This window comes from Rhinolophus sinicus, chromosome 3, assembly GCF_057876585.1.
Source record: "Rhinolophus sinicus isolate RSI-liver-muscle chromosome 3, RSI-T2T, whole genome shotgun sequence".
NCBI lineage: Eukaryota > Metazoa > Chordata > Mammalia > Chiroptera > Rhinolophidae > Rhinolophus > Rhinolophus sinicus.
In genome coordinates, this window is record NC_142503.1 from 159,927,110 (window position 1) to 159,945,975 (window position 18,866).

General features: G+C 38.7%; 1 protein-coding gene and 1 pseudogene across 1 annotated transcript; both read left to right on the forward strand.

Annotated features, from left to right (window-relative positions):
* The first annotated feature begins 2,420 nt into the window (after positions 1-2,420).
* ARF6 (ARF GTPase 6) lies at positions 2,421-5,895 on the forward strand. Its single transcript, XM_019725648.3, has one exon. It carries the CDS (start codon positions 2,651-2,653, stop codon positions 3,176-3,178), a length of 528 nt encoding a protein of 175 aa, XP_019581207.1. The 5' UTR covers positions 2,421-2,650; the 3' UTR covers positions 3,179-5,895.
* A 133-nt stretch (positions 5,896-6,028) lies between these two features.
* On the forward strand, positions 6,029-18,414 carry LOC141570561 (small vasohibin-binding protein pseudogene; annotated as a pseudogene).
* Positions 18,415-18,866: the final 452 nt, after the last annotated feature.

The window sequence follows — 18,866 nt, forward strand, 5'->3', positions numbered from 1 at the left end:
TAAAACAAATAATGACACTCTGTTCTTTGTTCGTGGATGCTTTGGGAAGTACTGCTCCTGATCCTCTTTTCCTGCAGGCACTAGGCTTGGGGTGCTCTCCAAGGGCTGTGGTCCTGTGAAGTTCTCCTTTGGGGCAGGTGGGGGCGACAGACACATAGGTAATATTTCCATCCCCAAGCAAGCGTCCATTTGACCATTCTGGATGCTAGGACACAGGAGAAAGGCAGGGTTTGGTCTTCCTGTTTGCCTCAGCGGAGAGCAAAATCCCCAGGGCAAACGTCCAGGAGGACCATCCACAAGGAGATGGCAGGAATGGGAGGCTCCTTGCTAGGGGTTCTCTTCCCAGAGAAGTATAGCTCTGTGGCTTGGGCTCTATAGCACAGGACTCTGAATCTAGCTGCCTCACAATCAGTCAGTTGCTGTAAGGCCTTGGGAAAGCCATTTAGTCTCTTGGAAAGCCCAGTTTACTCAAGAGTAAAGCGACCATATTAACAGAGAAAGTATATTAAATCATTGTCTGAATATTACTGTTTCCCCGAAAATAAGATCTAGCCCGACAATCAGCTCTAATGCATCTTTTGGAGTGAAAATTAATATAAGACCCGGTCTTATCATAAAATCGGGTATGGTATTATATTATATAGACCCGGTCTTTTAAGTAAAATCAGACTGGGTCTTATATTAATTTTTGCTCCAAAAGACTCATTAGAGCTAATTGTCTGGTTAGGTCTTATTTTAGGGGAAACGTGGTAATAACTGCCGGAAATAAACACACTAAGTTTATTTCAGGCATGATCTCCCATTATCAAATTTTATTAAATTATGTTAAATACTTAAATTATAAATATTTTCTTAAATAAAAAGTATGTTACCATATGCCGTTTTACCATCATCCTTTAAAAAAATTTCCTGTTTTTCCTCCCCTTGGTTCATTTATTTTAAGCTTTCACCTCATTTTAAGCCTCTTTATCACTATGATATAAAAAGGTTTCCTAAAGTCTTCCACAAATATTATTTAACCCTCAAATGGGGTGCAGAGAGCAAAGCCAGTATTACACTGTCTACACATAACAAACTTAGCAAGGTTAAATGCCTAGATCCAGGCCACAGAAGTATTCTCTCCCTGATTCTAAATCGTATGCCAAGATTATACCGTCTATGCCTCTTAAAGAATGGGTGGGTGGATGAGGAGCTACTAATACACTAAAAGGAGGAGATATTTACATACGAAAAGTTATCACCTTCTACAAAGTTTAAAGTGCGGCAAGGTACAGGAACTCTTGATGATACTATAATTTTTAAGAAATGTGGGCTCGTCCTGACGAGATGTGTAAGGGCTCAAATACTCAAAGAAGGGCTTCAGAGCAAAACCAAGCCGGTAAAAGCACCGCATTGACTGGCAGATTCCATACGAAACAGTTGTCTCCCACGTGTCTTTCAGGAAACCCCCAGAGCACGAGGAATAAAGGAAGCCAAGGAGAGGCGGGGGAAGGTAAAAGCAGCGGATAGGGCTTCCCTGGTAGCCCGAGTGAGCGCGAAGTTTGGGACGGGATGGAGGGAATTCTCAGCGGATCTGGCGGGCAACGAGTTCTGGGAAGACACCTGGAAGCAGCATGAGGGAGGCGTTCGTCGTGCGAGCGGGCTGCCCGCGGGCCGCGCCCTGTGCAGCTCCCTGGTGTTTTTGCTTCTCTCATTCGAGAGGTGTTGGAGGAGAAAGCGCGGAAGACAGCAAAAAAGGGAGGAGACGCCAGAATAGCAACTAGCGGGCAGGAGTCAGAGTCCGAGCGAGATTCGCGGGTCGGGGGGGCCTGGCCGCACCTGCAGGCCCTCCCGAGCCGCCGTAGCCCCGCCCCTCTGTTCGTGGCGCCAATGACGCTTGGCGCGCGGGCCGCTCTCCTTACAGAGGTCGCTCTTGTCCGAACGGTCGGCCTGTGCTGCGCCTGCGTGGTCGGGAGGGGAAGTGAGGCGGTTTCCTCGGCGCCTTTTCCGGTGGCGGCGGCGGCAGAGCTGGGAGGAGGCGGTGGAGGCCGGAGGGAGCCCGCGCTCGGGGCGGCGGCTGGAGGTAACCTCCCGGGCCGAGCTGGAAAGGCAGGCCACGTCGACCACCGCTCCCCTCCGGAGCTCCGGCTGTAATTCCCTTTTCCCTCTCTGTGTCTCTGCAGGCAGCGCACCGAGTTCCCGCGAGGATCAATGACCTGACGAGGCGCCGGAGCCTCGCTGCCTGGGTGGCCTGGGTCGGTGGTGAGCCCGGCGTTCGCGGACCGGCGGGCGGGCCAGAGGGTCGCAGTCTCCCGCGGCTGAGTGAGGAGAAGGCGGAGGAGCGGGAATCGCAGCGGCGCTCGCGCGGCGCTCGCGGGGGGAAGGGCAGTTCCGGGCCGGGCCGCGCCTCGCCTCAGCAGGGCGGCGGCTCTCCCGGCGTAGACTCAGGGCTCCGGCGGCAGCGGCGACTGGAGGAATCAAGTTGTGTGGTCGGTGATGCCCGAGTGAGCGGTGGGCCCGGGCCTCTGTCCCGAGGAGGCAACTCCCACGCAGGCCTCACGGGCGCCCTCGCGGCTGGGAGGCTTCGTTTCGGTTTCGCGGCGGCGGCGGCGTTGTTGGCAGAGGGGACTTGGGACACCTGAATGCCCCCGGCCCCGGCTCCTCCGACGCGATGGGGAAGGTGCTATCCAAGATCTTCGGGAACAAGGAAATGCGGATCCTCATGTTGGGCCTGGACGCGGCCGGCAAGACAACAATCCTGTACAAGTTGAAGCTGGGCCAGTCAGTGACCACCATCCCCACCGTGGGTTTCAACGTGGAGACGGTGACTTACAAAAACGTCAAGTTCAACGTGTGGGATGTGGGCGGCCAGGACAAGATCCGGCCGCTCTGGCGGCATTACTACACCGGGACCCAGGGTCTGATCTTCGTGGTGGACTGCGCCGACCGCGACCGCATCGACGAGGCCCGCCAGGAGCTGCACCGCATTATCAATGACCGGGAGATGAGGGACGCCATAATCCTCATCTTCGCCAACAAGCAGGACCTGCCTGATGCCATGAAACCCCACGAGATCCAGGAGAAACTGGGCCTGACCCGGATTCGGGACAGGAACTGGTATGTGCAGCCCTCCTGTGCCACCTCAGGGGATGGACTCTATGAGGGGCTCACATGGTTAACCTCTAACTACAAATCTTAATGAGTATTCTCCACCCATCCCCCGGAAGGAGAGAAATCAAAAACCCATTCATAGGATTATCGCCACCATCACCTCTTTCAATTGCCACTTTCTCTTCTTTTGAATTTGAACTCTGGAGTTGCTGTTCTATGGTTTGGGGGGGATTAGGGATTTCCTTTTTGTTTGTTTCTTTTTCCTTTGTTTTGCTTTGGTTTAGGATGCTCTGATCTGATATTTGACATGAATACAAAGTGCTAGATGCTGTTGTTGACTTCCAGCAAATGGGATGGGGGAAATATAGCAGTTCTTGGTAAAGTCCTTTATAATAATGGTATGATTTTTTTATTTTGACAGAATCTTTCCTTCCAATGTATGCTTTTTTCCTTTTTGCCCAGTTTCCTTATCACTTGCTGTAGATGGCTTATTTTGCATTCATGCAGACTATGTTGCAAGTCTGTTTCATCTAGTAAACTGAAAATTATTGCTTAATCAAACTGCCGTTTGTCTTTTATATTGAAGGCCTTTTCCCCCTCCCTTATGAGTTCTAACTTTAACTTAGTAATTTCAAATGTGACCTTTTAAATCTAAGACCAGTATGGTAAACTTAGCCCACAGTGGCAAGTGAGTAATATTGTAATATGTTCCAGTTGCACATCAGTGTGTTAAACAGGTAATATAAGAAGTTCTTTGAAATGTCAGCTATTAAATTCTGAAACATACATCATGCATGAGTAGGGATAAAACTCAAGTTCCCCATTACATAGCTAACTTAACACTGCATAAAAATATAAAATTGTAACCCGTCTAAGGACACAGATTTTTGTCACTGCAGAGTTAGCAATTTTGCTGTGTTTTCCCTCTTTTTTAACTTTAAAAAGACTTTCCAGAAAATGGAGCAATAATGGTGTATCCACCCACACACAGTCAAAATATTTGTAGATACTTTAAGTGACTTGGGCAAAACTGGAATATATACTTTTACCATGTTTCAATGTCTAAGACCAATAGTTTTTAAATTACTAGAATGTTTAGTTCATTAATAAAACATTTAACAATTCAAATTTTATATGCACCTTTTACCTAGTAGGAAAAATATACATTCCTGTTTTCACGTTACAGCAACTGATTGAAGATAAAATCTTCTTTTTATAGTTTAGTGATCCACACCTCCATGAATTAGAACACTGGAAAAGTTTTATAAAAGTATTTAATTCTGTTTGATTGTAGAATTAACTCATGCAAATAGTAAGTCAGATATCCTGTTGGTTCAGTAATATACTATCTCCTTTAAGGAAGGAAATGTGATGAATGAATGTGTGTAGACTTGAGGAATGACAAAGGGGACATTGGATGAAGAAAAAGAACCTACAGATGACAATGAATGTAAACTTATTTTTCTTCAAGGATAAGCAGTGTGCTCACTGATACCAGATCCGAACAAGATTACTTGCTTAACTGGTTAGGACCAGTAACTAGATTATTGAGACCACTATGATAAATAATACTTTGAACCAAATGTTAATGCCTGATAGAAAATTGTGAAGCAGCATCTGGTTCTTATGTAGCCTTAAGGATTAATTTTAGAGATCCTCAAGGAATTAAACTTAGGGAATTTCAGAAATGTAAAGGCAGTATACAGGAAAAGATGTGGGTTTTATGAGGGTGTCTGACAACTAAAATTGAGCGGGAAATCATGGTATATTGTTGGACAGTATTGGTCCTTCATGCTTTGGCCATATTGTGTAATGGAGCTTTTACCAAAGATGTATGGGAAACATAAGGTGATAAAAAAAATTAACTATTCAAAGTAAAATTCGACATTTTACTTAAAGCAGATGAGCAAAGGTGCTATGATATAGGCTCCTGATGGTATAGAGAGATTTTTGAATTAAAAATGCAACTAAAGTATAAAGGTCTCTGTTTCACTTTAGTAGATGTATCTCTAGAAATGAAGTTGACAGACACATCTTAAGAACATTTTAGTTGCTTTTAAAATTCCCATAGTTCCATTATAAATTTTTAGTGTTTTACATTTTAAGGTACATACATGGGTAATACAAATATTATCAATGCTATAATAACATCCTGAAACAAGACAAGCACAAAGGTATAAATGCCTAAACTGGAGGAAACTTGAAACCCTCGTGTTAATTCTTAAATGTAGTATTTCTAACTTGTGACAGATTGATAGGCAGCCTTTTTTTGTGTCTTAATAACTGGGGGCATAATTAAAATTTTATACATCAAGTGATTGCTATTGAATGTTGCAGGTGAGATGTGGTTATTAGTTGGTTTGAAATGTCTTGACTGAAAGGGGGAGACGGGGGGAAACAAATATTGAAATTTGGAATACCCTAAAACTTTTGGTAAGAAATTGTAATTTACACTTAACGTTCTCTTCAAGGATATAAAAAGCTGATAATTGATGTAGTTAAATTGAACCACAGCCGTTGATGATCATGGGGCAGGTAATTACAGCCTGCTGAAAAAGTTACAGTCTAAGAATTTTAAACGTGAGATCCTGAAGTTTTTGTTTAATTGCATCAATTTCTGTATTTATGTGAATTTATAAACTGCAGTAAGTTTTGAATGAGGTTAATCTTGTCTAATATAAGTAAATGAGTCTGTAGACTGTGATTGCCCCGAACTAAAAAGTACAGTACTTGGAATTGTGCTCTTAATGGTTGTAGTGTTGGTAAAGAACTAATATGAAGAAAATAAAGGAATTACACAGTGCAGTTTCTCACGTTATATTACTCGTTTGAACTAGATTAAGTGGGACATGTGGTGTGTTGGGCCATATTCTCCAGGGATGTATTGTATAAAGTGGCATAATTTGAACGTCACCTACCTTTTATAAGGATAAAAAGAATCAGTTTGGTTCTTGTAATGCTGGCTCTAAAAGGTTTTGCCCTGATTTAGTTCCACCAGACAATATGATAATCTAGTACATTAAGACAGTTGAAAATAATTTTTAAAAATTAAGGTTCTATAGCAGTTTTTATTCTAGTTTTGTGTGTGTGTGTGTGCAAAATCACAACCTCAGAATTTTCAGTTCAGAATTTTGTCTATAAAGAATTGGCCTATAGAATCATCTTGCCCTTTGGCAATTGACTTGGATGTTCAAGTTAGACTTTTAGAAGCCAAAGTTGCTTATCTGATAAAAATGGCAGAATTGTAGACATTTAGAAAGTAAAATAGTAGATGAATAACTTGTTGGATAAAAGGGATTTTTAAACACATTTCCTTTTTTGTGAGCATTTCCTCTTGTATTAGTAGTTTTTGTAGTTTGATTTTAAAATGTCTTAGTGTGATCACTAGTATGATTTAACCCCCACGTTAATGTTAATATACTTAGTATTGTGATTTATTAATGGCTATCAAATATCAATTTATCAGTGATAGCAGTAGAAACTTTTAATCGTTAGTGGGTTTTTATGTTTTAATATAAATTTAGAAATACAGTAGCCATAATCTGAATGGAGGTGGCACTTACAAAATTCCCAGTTATTTGCTCAATACCTGGCCAAGTGTATATCAAGGTTATGGTAAGGCAAATCTTGTCTCTGTTTATAGATAAAAATTGTAAACTCACATGTAGCAATTAAAAATAACTTTTTAAGTCTAACTAATCACTGAGCATAATGTATTTGGAGTGTAACATTCAATAGAAACTAGCTTTTTGCTTTGTTTATATTGAATGTTAAAGACAAAGTAGGAAAGTTTGCGATATTAGGAAGTTTATTAAAAGGGTATATTGGGAGATGGAGCCACAGAAGAGGCCAGGTAAATTTTACCTGCTTTGCTAAACTTCAAAGTTGCCAGACTGGATTAGTGAGTTGAATGGGCAGAGAATACATACAGATGAGATCAAAGAGGCAGAACAGGTCTGTGGAGGAGTTTAGGAATGACAATTGAAATTTGTTATTAAACTAAGAATGGTAACTTCCAGGGAATTAATATATAACTTCACTTTGTGGGACAGTATGCATGTGCTTTTAATTTTGAAACTTTTTTCCCTTTAAAATGTTTTATGACTACTTGACACTAATTTAAAATGAAAGTCAATTTGGTCCTTGAATATCTTTTCACTTGTTAAATTATTTCATTTGGATACTATATATTTCTTTCATAGTATTTATGAGCGTGAGGGTAAATTTATTTATTAAGCACCTACTGATATGCCTGACACTGTTCTAGGGACAGGAGACAGACACATCAGTGAAAAAAATTGCCTTCATGGGACTGATCTTGGTGGCGGTGGGCAGGGGTGGGGGTGGGGAGATAAAATCAGATGATAAATGAAAATACATTAGGTGATACACTGTATTATATACTATGTTACATATATAGGGGGACAGGTGGGAATGTGTTCAGATAAGGCTTCGAGAAGATGACATTTGAACAAATATTTGAAGGAAGAAAAAATACCAGTGGAATTGACATAATAACAAAAAGATAATATGTATAGTTGTAAAGCAGGGATGGGGAAACTGGCCAAGGGCAAATCTGGCTGCAGCCTATTTTTATAGGGACTGAGCTAAGAATGTTTTTTACATGTTTAAAGGATTTTTAAAGACTACAAAAACGTGGTATGCAGCAGACAGTATTTAGCCTGAAAGCCTAAAATATTCACTATCTGGCCCTTTATGAAAAACATTGGTTGATACAAGATCTAAAGCCCAATTTTTAAACATATATATAGGAAATTAATAGGAAACATAGGACATCCAACAATTTAAAGTAAAAGTCCATTGTTCAATGAATGAATCTAATCAAAAGTTTAGGAAACAGTGGCACATATAATGTACCACATTTAAACATTTTAGTGATCCTTACGACTTATTACTGAGTAGTCTAACCTGGATTATTTTTCCCCTAAATAAGTTTAAATGTGAAATCAGTAGTTTTTCAGTTTCAATTTTAACATTCTCTAAAATATGAATCATTTCATTAAAATTTTTTTCTTTTATAGTGATTTTACTGGTCTATGAGTATAATTTAAATGTGCTTCTCTGTTAAAGTGCCCTTTCCTCCAGATAACCTAGATTAGTTTGAAATAGGTTCAGATAACATCATTGAACTGTGGCTTTTATTCACTTGGTATTACTGTAATCAAGTCCTGAGTCCAGTATTTTATATTATGAAACTTTGTAAGGAAATGTTTATTGACTTGGAAACTAATATGTTGCATGATATTTGGTTTCTTCTAGTATTCCTCTAACCTATATAAACTAGGAAAAATAATTTACTTCAGACATGAATTATTTCTCGCCTAGAGTTGTGTACCACTTACATAGTAGGATGTAGGAATCTATCTTAAAAGAGAAACTAAACAAAATAATTTACAAGAGTTATGGAAGCAATTTTCATAGAGGACGTTTACAAATGGGCTTTAACAAATAAAAACACATAGTTCATACATAGAAAGGCCTATGTGAAATTGGTTATTCATGATCATAAAAGCTGTTTCGCATTACAGCTGAGTAGAATGGCCTGAGAAGGTCATAGCATACAAGGTCATGAGAGGGGAAAAAAATCAAATTTGTTATGGGAGTTACAGAAGCAGGGATTTGGATCTTTAAAGTTCACTCTAATGTGGCAAATCAAAGTGCTTTCTCTCTGTATCTTTTTATTTCTAAAAGTTAGTTTTGTGAATAAGTCCTAAGTTGGAGCTAGGCCTAAAGAGATCAAATTGGAAAACATTCTAAGAATAGTAAAAGCATTTTTTGTTTGCCATGTGCCAGGCATTGTCCTAAGCATTTCATGTGTAGTAATTAATCCTCACAACCTTGGGGAAAGGGTTCCCATTTTATAGTTGAGAACACTGAGGCTCAGAGAGGTATACGATAATAAGTAGCAGAGCCAAACTTTGGACTATACTATGAATGTGACTGAGGAGAACTGTGGTTAATAACGTACTTAATTGTGTGTGTGTGTGTGTGTGTGTGTTTGCATATAAAAAGCTTACTTTGAATAATCCATAATTTTCTTATTTGATCATTGACAGATTTGAGTCCTTGTATAATTTGAGTCATCTGTATAATGGAGAACATGGTATTAGATTCTGCTTGAGAAACTTTTGTCTGTAAAAATCACATGTGACTGATAGATTGAATTTTACAGATCATTATGAAAAATAGGAAAAGTTAAAGTTTTAACTGATCTGAGTCTTTGCATGCTTATTTATATATAGGCTTCTTTTGATTCAAGAAAACTATTTTAGAAAATTTACAGTGCGCAATTTATATTGCATCTCTACCTGATAAATTCATAACTACAGACATTTTAGGTATTATTTAAAAAGTGAATTTCTTGCTTTTTAGATCCCATGATAGCTCATGATAGTAAGGTTTACTTAATACTATATCCTGTCAGCAAGAGCCTAGAGTCTAGGGTAAGCTAGAGTGCTTTAAACTTGTACTTCGGAGTTTAAGCTGGAATTTAGGAGTAAAAGTTGATCATTTTGGTAAAAATGCAGAATGCCTTAAAAAATCTATTATTTGTTAGTAATTTCTATATGACATAGAAATTTAAGGTTAGGTAAAACGTACACTTGACATGTTCAAAGTAAGTAATCAAGTGCTCTATTAAATAGAAAGAGGAGAGAGATTATGTTGTGGGCTGCAGTTGGCTGGGAGACCAGTGGGGACTGAGTTGGATCCACAGTCAGAGGAATTATAGTATTACTGTCAATTGCATGCTCATTGTGTACTAGCCACTGTCCTAACTGCATTACATGTGTTATGTCATTTAAAATATGTGTGCAAAGGTACAGGGATGGAAATCTACACATAGTATTTGGGAAATAGAGAAAAGACTTGTCTGACTAGGCTTGCCAGATTTAGCAAATAAATATACAGGGTGCCCAGATCAATTTCAATTTCATGTAAACAGTAATTTTGAGTACAAGTATATCCCAAGCAATATACCGAAATTATATACTAAAAATAGTTTATCTGAAATTCAAATTTCAGATACCGGGTGTCTTATATTTTATCTGCAATCCTATATCTGACTTGAGTGGTAGGAGAGAAGGTAAGGTTCAAAATGTAAGTTGAAAATGAGACTTTTAGAAGGCCTTAAGAGCCAAACCAAGTATTTTGGATATTGTTTTGTATGTAATGGGAGCCAATGAATTTTAAAAATATTTATATAGCAAGGGAGAGTCACACTGTTTAGGAATATTAATCTAGAAACTTTGTATAGAATCCATGTATCAGGGTCATGGATCGAGTCTAGAAAAAAGAAGTCCTTTCAAGAAACTGGTAATAATTTAGGTGAGAAAATGAAGACTAAGTATAACATAGAGAAAATGAGAAGTGAGATAAAATTAATTGGTGGACATGAATTATTTGCTGGAGGGAGAAAGATGAAAGATTTTGATCCTTAATTCTTATGTAAAAGATAGTGATAGCACCATTGATAGAAAGAAACCAGAATACACAGCAGATTTGAATAGAGACACTTTGATAACTGAGTAAAGTCTCTCATTTGCAATCTTGTAAAGAGGTTGAATCTGTTAGGCATATTGTCTTCTATAACTATTCTGTCTCAGAGCAGTGCTGTCCAATATAAATGTAATGCAAGCCACATATGTAATTTTAGATATTTTAGTAGTAACGTTTTAAAAAGTGAAAACAGATGAAATCAATTTAATGTTTTATTTAACCCAATGTATAAAGTACATTTTTCAATGTCACCAGAATATAATTATTGAGATATTTTACATTTTTTATTTCATAAAAAAATCTTCAAAATCCAAGTGTATATTTTATACTGAAAGCACATTTCAATTCGGACTAGCCACATTCCAGCACTCAACAGCCACATGTGGTTAGAGGCTATTATATTGGACAGTTCATTTTTAGAGGGTGATTATTTCTTCCTAACAGCATGCCTACACTTTCCGTAACTGTACTAAAGGTACCAGTTAAAATGATTGAAATATGATGAACTTTCTAGGCCAGGGCTTGGAAAACTATGATCTATGGGCCAAATCTGGCTCACTGCCTGCTTTTCTTAATAAAGTATTATTGGAATCTAACCATGGTCATTTATTTGTGTGTCTATGGCTGCTTTTGTACAGCAAAAGCAGAGTTGAGTAATTATGATAGAGATCACATGGCCCACAAAGCCTAACACATTTACTATCTGGCCCTTTATAGAAGTTTGCCGACACCATTCAAGGACCCAAACTAAAGTTTCAGGAGTAAAACACTTTATACATTTAAATGAGTTTTCAGAAAGAAATCATAATGAAATGGTTAAAAGATAATGCATATATTAATTCATTTATTCACTAAGCATTTATTTACCAGGTTTCAGGCACTGTACTAGGCCCCAAAAGCAGGACTAAATAAATGTCCTTAATCTTCAAGAAGTTGACAGTCTAGTTGAAAAATAGAGATGTATACACAGGTAATTACAAAGATACAATGATGCATTGATGCACACCAGTCAAGCACCTTCCTCTGACTGGGGGATGGGAGATAGACTAACGCAGGGCTTCAGGAGAAGGGGTCTATCTGTGGTGAAGTTTAAAGCATGAGTAGGAATTACTCAGATAAACGAGAAGTAGATGACATTTTAGGCGGTGTACCCTTCGGAGTAAAAGCCAGGTGTTTGCATAACAACATCAGGGATTGACAGCTCTCTTATGCCTGGAGCATAGGGGGACTGGTGTGAGATGAAGGAAAGATGGTCAGGGGCTGCCTTTGGTGTTTTAAGGAACTTTGGAGTTTATAATTTGGGCACTAGGAAAACTGGAATTTTTAAGCATGAAACTGCATGAGGTTTACATTTTAGGGCGCTTACAGACTGCTGTGTAAATCATGAGTAAAGGTCCTAGGCAGGAAACCTATTGTAGACTAGGTGAGGGAGAATTCCCTAATTGAAGCAACGGCTATGGCGGTGCAGAGGGGAGAACACATTTGAAAAATACTTGAATGGCGTTTTGCAAAGTGTGTTCTGGAGAACACTGATCACAAAAGATAATCCTTGGAAGAGAGGTGTCATGCAGGGTTGCAGGCAGGGTCACTAGTCCCGCTCCCCACATAAGAACGCAGGATATGGTGAGGCCAAAAAGGAACACCCACGGAGCCATAGATGGGGGAGTCATACCACTATAGTCTCACTGGCGGCTGGATTGGAGACACAGGAGGCAGGAGCCGCACGATCCGCAACCTGCCGTCCACTTGTCTCTGCCAACCAACCTCACTTGCTAGCTGCAAACCGCCTCTCTGCAATCTGTAGTCCACACTCCACCACGCCACGCCACTACACCCCCGCTTTGCTAGCTTAGCCATGGCAGTTACATCAGTGGCTAATGGCTAACCGGTAACAGCTGATGGCCAACTAGTCACAGCTGATGACCATCTACTACCCGAGCCAGCACCTTTCTATGTGAGGCTGAGAGCCTGGAAACTACTCTCTGGGGCTCTGTCCCCACAAGAGGCTTCCGTGCTTTTTGGCCAACGCTCCATATTTAACCTGCACTTGGGATTCAAAAGCACTTTAGCAGTATTTGAATGTTCTTAGAAGTCCTACTTTAATCCAGCATTTCCCAAACTTGATCACAGAACCCTAATTTTTATTTTTATTTTTTTAAACACCCATCACCATCCTATGGAACAAGGGGTCTAAGGACTATAGTTTGGGAAGACCTATTTTAGAGGCAGAGTCGAGAAGTTTTGGCCAACGGAATGAGACAAAACATGGGGAAAAGTCTACATGAGTAACTGCTAATGAAGGTTACAATTCTAAAGATATAAATTAGAGGGAACAGAGCAAGTTTAAGAGGCAGAAGGAGATTACATGCCCAGTTTTGACAGTGGGTTTTATGCGCCTAGGACATCTACAGGGAGTTATCCCGTAGGTAGATCAGGAGACATCTAGTCTACAGACAGACGTTCAGGAGTTAGTTTGTAAATGGCTTTTGAAATCATAGATGCTCATGAGATTTCCTGGGAGTGAGAAGAATTAAGGGCAGAGGATGGAAACCCGATGTTTCGTGGGTAGGTAGAAGAAGAGGGTATTAACAGGGAAAACAGAAGAAATGGGAAAGAATAGCATATCCTACAGGGAGATCAAGAAGGTTGAATTTCAAAATGAATTCTATGGAATTCACATTTGGACCTTCTTTAGATAAGTTTGAGTGAAGTGACCAGAAACTAGTTTGAAATGAGAGAGACAGGAGGCAATAGAGAAGCTGCTAACAGAAGTGTTCCAAAGAGCCGGCGATGAAGGAATGATAATAGATGTTAAGGGTGTGATAGAGGGAGGTGCATGTGAAAGTTTATAAAAAACACTGTAATATACGAGCATCATTTAATTTTCAAAACATTGTTCACATAAGTGCTGTAGGTATTGATTGTTGAGGGTGGAGTGGGGAATGAGGAATATGTGCTCCTCATCGCCAGTCCTAGAGGTAAAGGAAAATGGAAAGAATCTATTTTAAAAATGTTAGGCAACGGCTCGGGACTGCAGGCCGGGAGGTCAGAGTTGACTAAGAAGTATTCAGAAGCCAAGTCATGGATCCACCTGCACGTAAAGAAAAATCCAAAGTTAAAGAACCTGTCAGCAGAGTTGAGAAGGCCAACAGAAATCAGCCCGGCAGGAGCTGAAGCAAAGACAAAGGGCAGAGATCTATGCCCTCAACCGAGTCATGACTGAATTAGAGCAGCAGCAGTTTGATGAGTTCTGTAAACAGATGCAGCCTCCTGGTGAGTGAGCCGAGTGTTCAAAGGAGCTGGACCCTGGAGGCTTTGTCTGTGAGCTACCAGTTTTAAGCTGAGATGGCCCATTTGGAGCCTTACAGAACTAAACAAGAAGACATTTGTGTTATTCCTAAAACTGGATACATCTGAACTTCCTGTATGTAACTTTTGGTTCACTGGTTCTTCCAATCAGAATTGGCCCTTGGGGCCGGCCCAGTGGCTCAGGCGGTTAGAGCTCCAAGCTCCTATCTCCGAAGGCTGCTGGTTCGATTCCCACATGGGCCAGTGTGCTCTCAACCACAAGGTTGCCAGTTCAATTCCTCAAGTCCCGCAAGGGATAGTGGGCTCCGTCCCCTGCAACTAAGATTGAACACACACCATGAGCTGAGCTGCCACTGTGCTCTTCCTGGATGGCTCAGTTAGTTGGAGCGCATCCTCTCAACCACAAGGTTGCCGGTTCGACTCAACTCCTGCAAGGGATGGTGAGCTGCGCCCCCTGCAACTAACAATGGCAACTGGACCTGGAACTGAGCTGCACCCTCCACAACTAACTGAAAGGACAACTTGAAGCTGAATGGAACCCTCCACAACTAAGATTGAAAGGACAACTTGACTTGGAAAAAAGTCCTGGAAGTACACACTGTTCCCCAATAAAGTCCTGTTCCCCTTCCCCAATAAAAAAAAAATCTTTAAAAACAAATAAAAAAGAATTGGCCCAATGCTTGATGAAGAGACTTGTTTTATTCTTTTAAGAGAGTGTTCTTTTTTTTTAACCTTTTTTATATTGTTTGAGAAAAAAAAAATCAGTGTTTCTTGTGAAACTGCAAATCTTCTCCAAAAATACAAATAAAATACTAATAAAAAAATGTTAATCTCAATTCCTTTAAGATGCTTTTTCCCCCTTTGTTAGTGCTCTACTATAGGAAATGCCTATAATGACCATCCCTAAGTAAATTCTAGTCCCACTATAATTACATCGTGGCTATCACTTGTTCAGTAAATCACAACAGTTAATAATATAGCAGAGACTAGACTCAAAATTTATTTGTATTTATCACTCATATAGCCCTGGAGTGGAATTTAAAAGGATTTCTAATATGTAGTAGGCATCATGCTGATTAACTGAATTCCTATTTAACTAAAACATGGACTTACCAATTTACTATGAAAATTCTCTTAAGATTTGCAGACTGAGGTTTAATACTTTCTGTCAGCATCAGTTCTGAATTTTAGGATACAGTTGACCCTTGAACAATGGAGTGTTAGGGATGCACCCCTGCCTACCACGGCACAGTGGAAAATCCGTGTATAACTTTGACTCCCCCAAGCCTTTACTAATAGCCTCCTGTTGACCAGAAGCCTTACTAATAACATAAACAGTCGATTAACACATACCGGTATTTTCTATGTATTCTTACAATAAAGTATTCTTATAATAAAGTAAGCTAGAGAAAAAATGTTATTAAAATTGTAATAAAGAGAAAATACATTTACAGTACTGTATGTATTTATTGATTCCGTAAGTTATAAAAAATCCTCATATAAGTGGAACTGTGCCATTCAAACCTATATTGTTCAACTATATTTTCTTCCACAATGATTTAGGAGTTAAAGGGAAAAAATCTATAGGATATAAAATGGAATATAGAATTAAATAACAGTCCATGCTATTGAATAATTATTGTGTGCCTGCCAATGTGCTATAGGCTTTAAATGTAATCCTCACAACAGACTAGCAAAATAGGTGGTATTATCTCCCATTTTACAGATAGGAAACTTAATGCGCTAAAATTTAAATAATTTGTCCATGATACCACAGCTAATAAATGGGATAGCCTATATTCAAACCCAAGTCTTGTTGACCCCAAAGCAATAACTTTAAGAAGGGGGTGGTTCTAACAAACTGCAGTGTATTTTTTTTTAACATCAAATCCAGTAAGACATGGTGGCTGTGATCCAGCAGCTCTGTCTGTCATCAATCCAGTTTACCAGGTGCTTGTGCTCCTGGAGGCAAAGCAACAATTTGGAGGGCCAAGGACTTATTTGATGTATGTGAGGAAGGCGCTTTCCTCCAGTGAGTGAAAGTGTTGGCAATTTTAAGTAACTCCCAAACATTCTTTATACATCCACTAGCACCTGAGGGCCTGGTTGAAGAGAAAGGCTTTGGTGGTGGGTGTAACAGACAGTGAGGAGGAACGGGCATTCCTCTCCCATTTCACGGTAGGTAAGATGACATCAACTTAGTTAGAACTATAATTCTGTTATGTCTTTGATTAGGTTATGGTTTGCAAGTTGCTCTTTTTCCACAGCAGAGTCAGTACACATGATTTCTGAACTCTTTTTAGCTGCTAGATCCCTTCTTGCCTTTGCTGGGCGAGGAAGAGCCAGAAGTATTCTGTGTCTGTTCTGCATTTGGCCAGGAGTTCTGGGCTTGTGTAGACGTGCCCTCAGTGTATTCGTGTTTAATTCTCTTCATCTATTTTTGTGGGTCTGGACTTTGTGTTAGGAAAGCTCATGAACTTATTCATCAGGAATTCAACAGTTGAGACAATATAAATATTTAAAGAATTCATGGAAAAACAAGATGAAGCACAGACATTTTCAAAGGTTGGTGCAGGGTGGCAGAAAAATACACATTTTAATGAAATCATCTTTGTGGCAGTGACAATTTGACTATTCATTTATAAAGAGATGGGAAAAACATCCCTGAATTTTTTCAATAACTTTTAGAAAAATCCATGTAGCATGTTGGAGTTTGATCTCCTGCTAACTGAATTATATAATAGGATTTTAATATCAAAAGTGTATACAAGCTTGAAGAAAGACTTAGTTTATTTAAAAGATTATGATGTGGTAGCACAGGAAAGCTAGCTCTACAGTATCAGCGGTTTATTTTCCCCTTGAACTGAATTAAAATTGGAAGGGGGAGGGGAAGGCAAGGCAGCATTAAAGCCAGGCGGTTGAATCATCTAAGGAAATGAGTCAGTGGCTATGAACCAAAACTTTCCTTTTTCTGAGGCTTTGACTTTGAGAGCTTAATGTTGAATTATTTAAAAAATCTTCTTGTTTGCTATCAGTAAGTTAAAACTAGAGTTATGTTTTTAGAAATCTTTTAATAGTAATTCATTCTTTCAACAAATATTTAGTAGAAATACAGGGATATTAAAATAGTAGTTATATACTTCAAACTAAAAATATATGTGGTGATTTGGTAATAAGGCATGTATCTTTGTATGTATGTATTTAGCTTTAAGTAACCCATAGTGATTCTTAATCAGCTTGTAAAGTAAGACCTTTGAGATTAATAACTGATGACTGTTTATGTACTTAGGACAAACCTGAAGTGCTGGTAGCTAATGACAAATCATATTTCTATGTGATATACTTGAGTTTTTTCCTAAGCCATGAATAGTTTCTTAGGAACCTTGAACCCTTAACTGAAATGAATACCTTGCATTATGACTTATTTTTAAAACTTTAAAAATCTGAACTGTAACTATCAGGTTTGAGGGTAAAAATAGGCAGGTATCTCAAAGTAAACACTAGCACATTATATGGAAAATTCTCAGCCTTTTGTGGCTGATTGCTTATCTTTATGATTTTAACTCTTTTTATCAGATTGGATAGCATTTTTTATTCTCTCCAATTCATGAGTAATACTTGATTTAAGATAGTGAGTGCATTTCACACAAGAACTGAATATTTGGAAACTGACTTGAGGAATCTTATGTCCTATACTCAGAGACAAACTTGAATTATAGAACAAAACATTAAATGTTTATTTTATTTTTTTTACTTAGTATAATAATATGGTAGTGGTATCTTGGAGAAATATTTTAAATAAATGCTAATAGGTACTCTTATTATTTGTTGGATATCTCATTTAATAGAAGCTATATTTTAGACTTGCATGACAAATTTTCGAAATTATTTCCTAGGTAACTAACCTTCTGGTTAGTATGGTTGGCAAGGCTATTGTTTCCATAAGCTTAGACATGTTAATTTTTCTCCTTTGGTGAGTTTCAGGCTGTTTTTTTTGTTTTGTTTTGTTTTGTTTCTTGCTGCATTTTCTACCCTAATGAAACCTAAAGTATGTCGCCTACTGGTACATCTCAGAGTCCACAGTTGTTTTGCTGAGCATCAAAACTGTGACTTAGGAAACTGTATGACTTTTGGACTCTGGATTACAGTGTCAGAAATACTAATGAAATTAGGATCTGGAAACATCTTGTATGATGTTGTGAATGTCATTCATAGCATGGAGGGAGGCCTGAAGATGGAAGAGATCCCCTTTTCTTTGAATAGGTCATATAAGATACCTCCTACCTTTTCACAGGCATTTTTAGTTCCCTGCCTACCAGTATTGATTTGGGGAAAGAACGTAGGGTTTTGAGTCAGATAGACCTAGGTTTGAATCCCAGCCCTGCGAACTCAATAGTTAAGTGATATTGGAAAATTTGTCTCATCATCTGTTTCTCTTTCTAAAAATGGGAATGGTAATGTACACCCAAGCATGGTTTTATCACTAAAAGTAGTAACTTAGGAGAAAGTCTCTAACATAACATCTGGCATGATAAGCACTCAATAAAAGTTAGTTTTATTTTCCGTCTCCCCTGTAGCTTAATAATTTAAAAAAAGAAAAAAAAAAAAAGAAAGCAGAAATAAAACTCAATATTTGTGGTTAGTATCATTGAAATATTTAAAGATGAAATTATAGGGAGCATTTGAAATCTTGCTTCCTGGCATATGTTGTTAGTTTGGCTCAAATAAACTCTTAAAAATTCAAAAAAAAAAAAAAAGAGAAAAGAAATTATATGACTAGATTTGTATTAAAATAATCTGGGAGTGGGGAGTAGGCTTATAGATGAAACAATATTGACCATGAGTTGGTAATTGTTGAAGTTGCGTGGGTGTTCATCATTTGTATGTTTGAAATTATCCATAATAAAAAGTTTAAAAATCATGCCCTCCACACACACACAAATATCCAG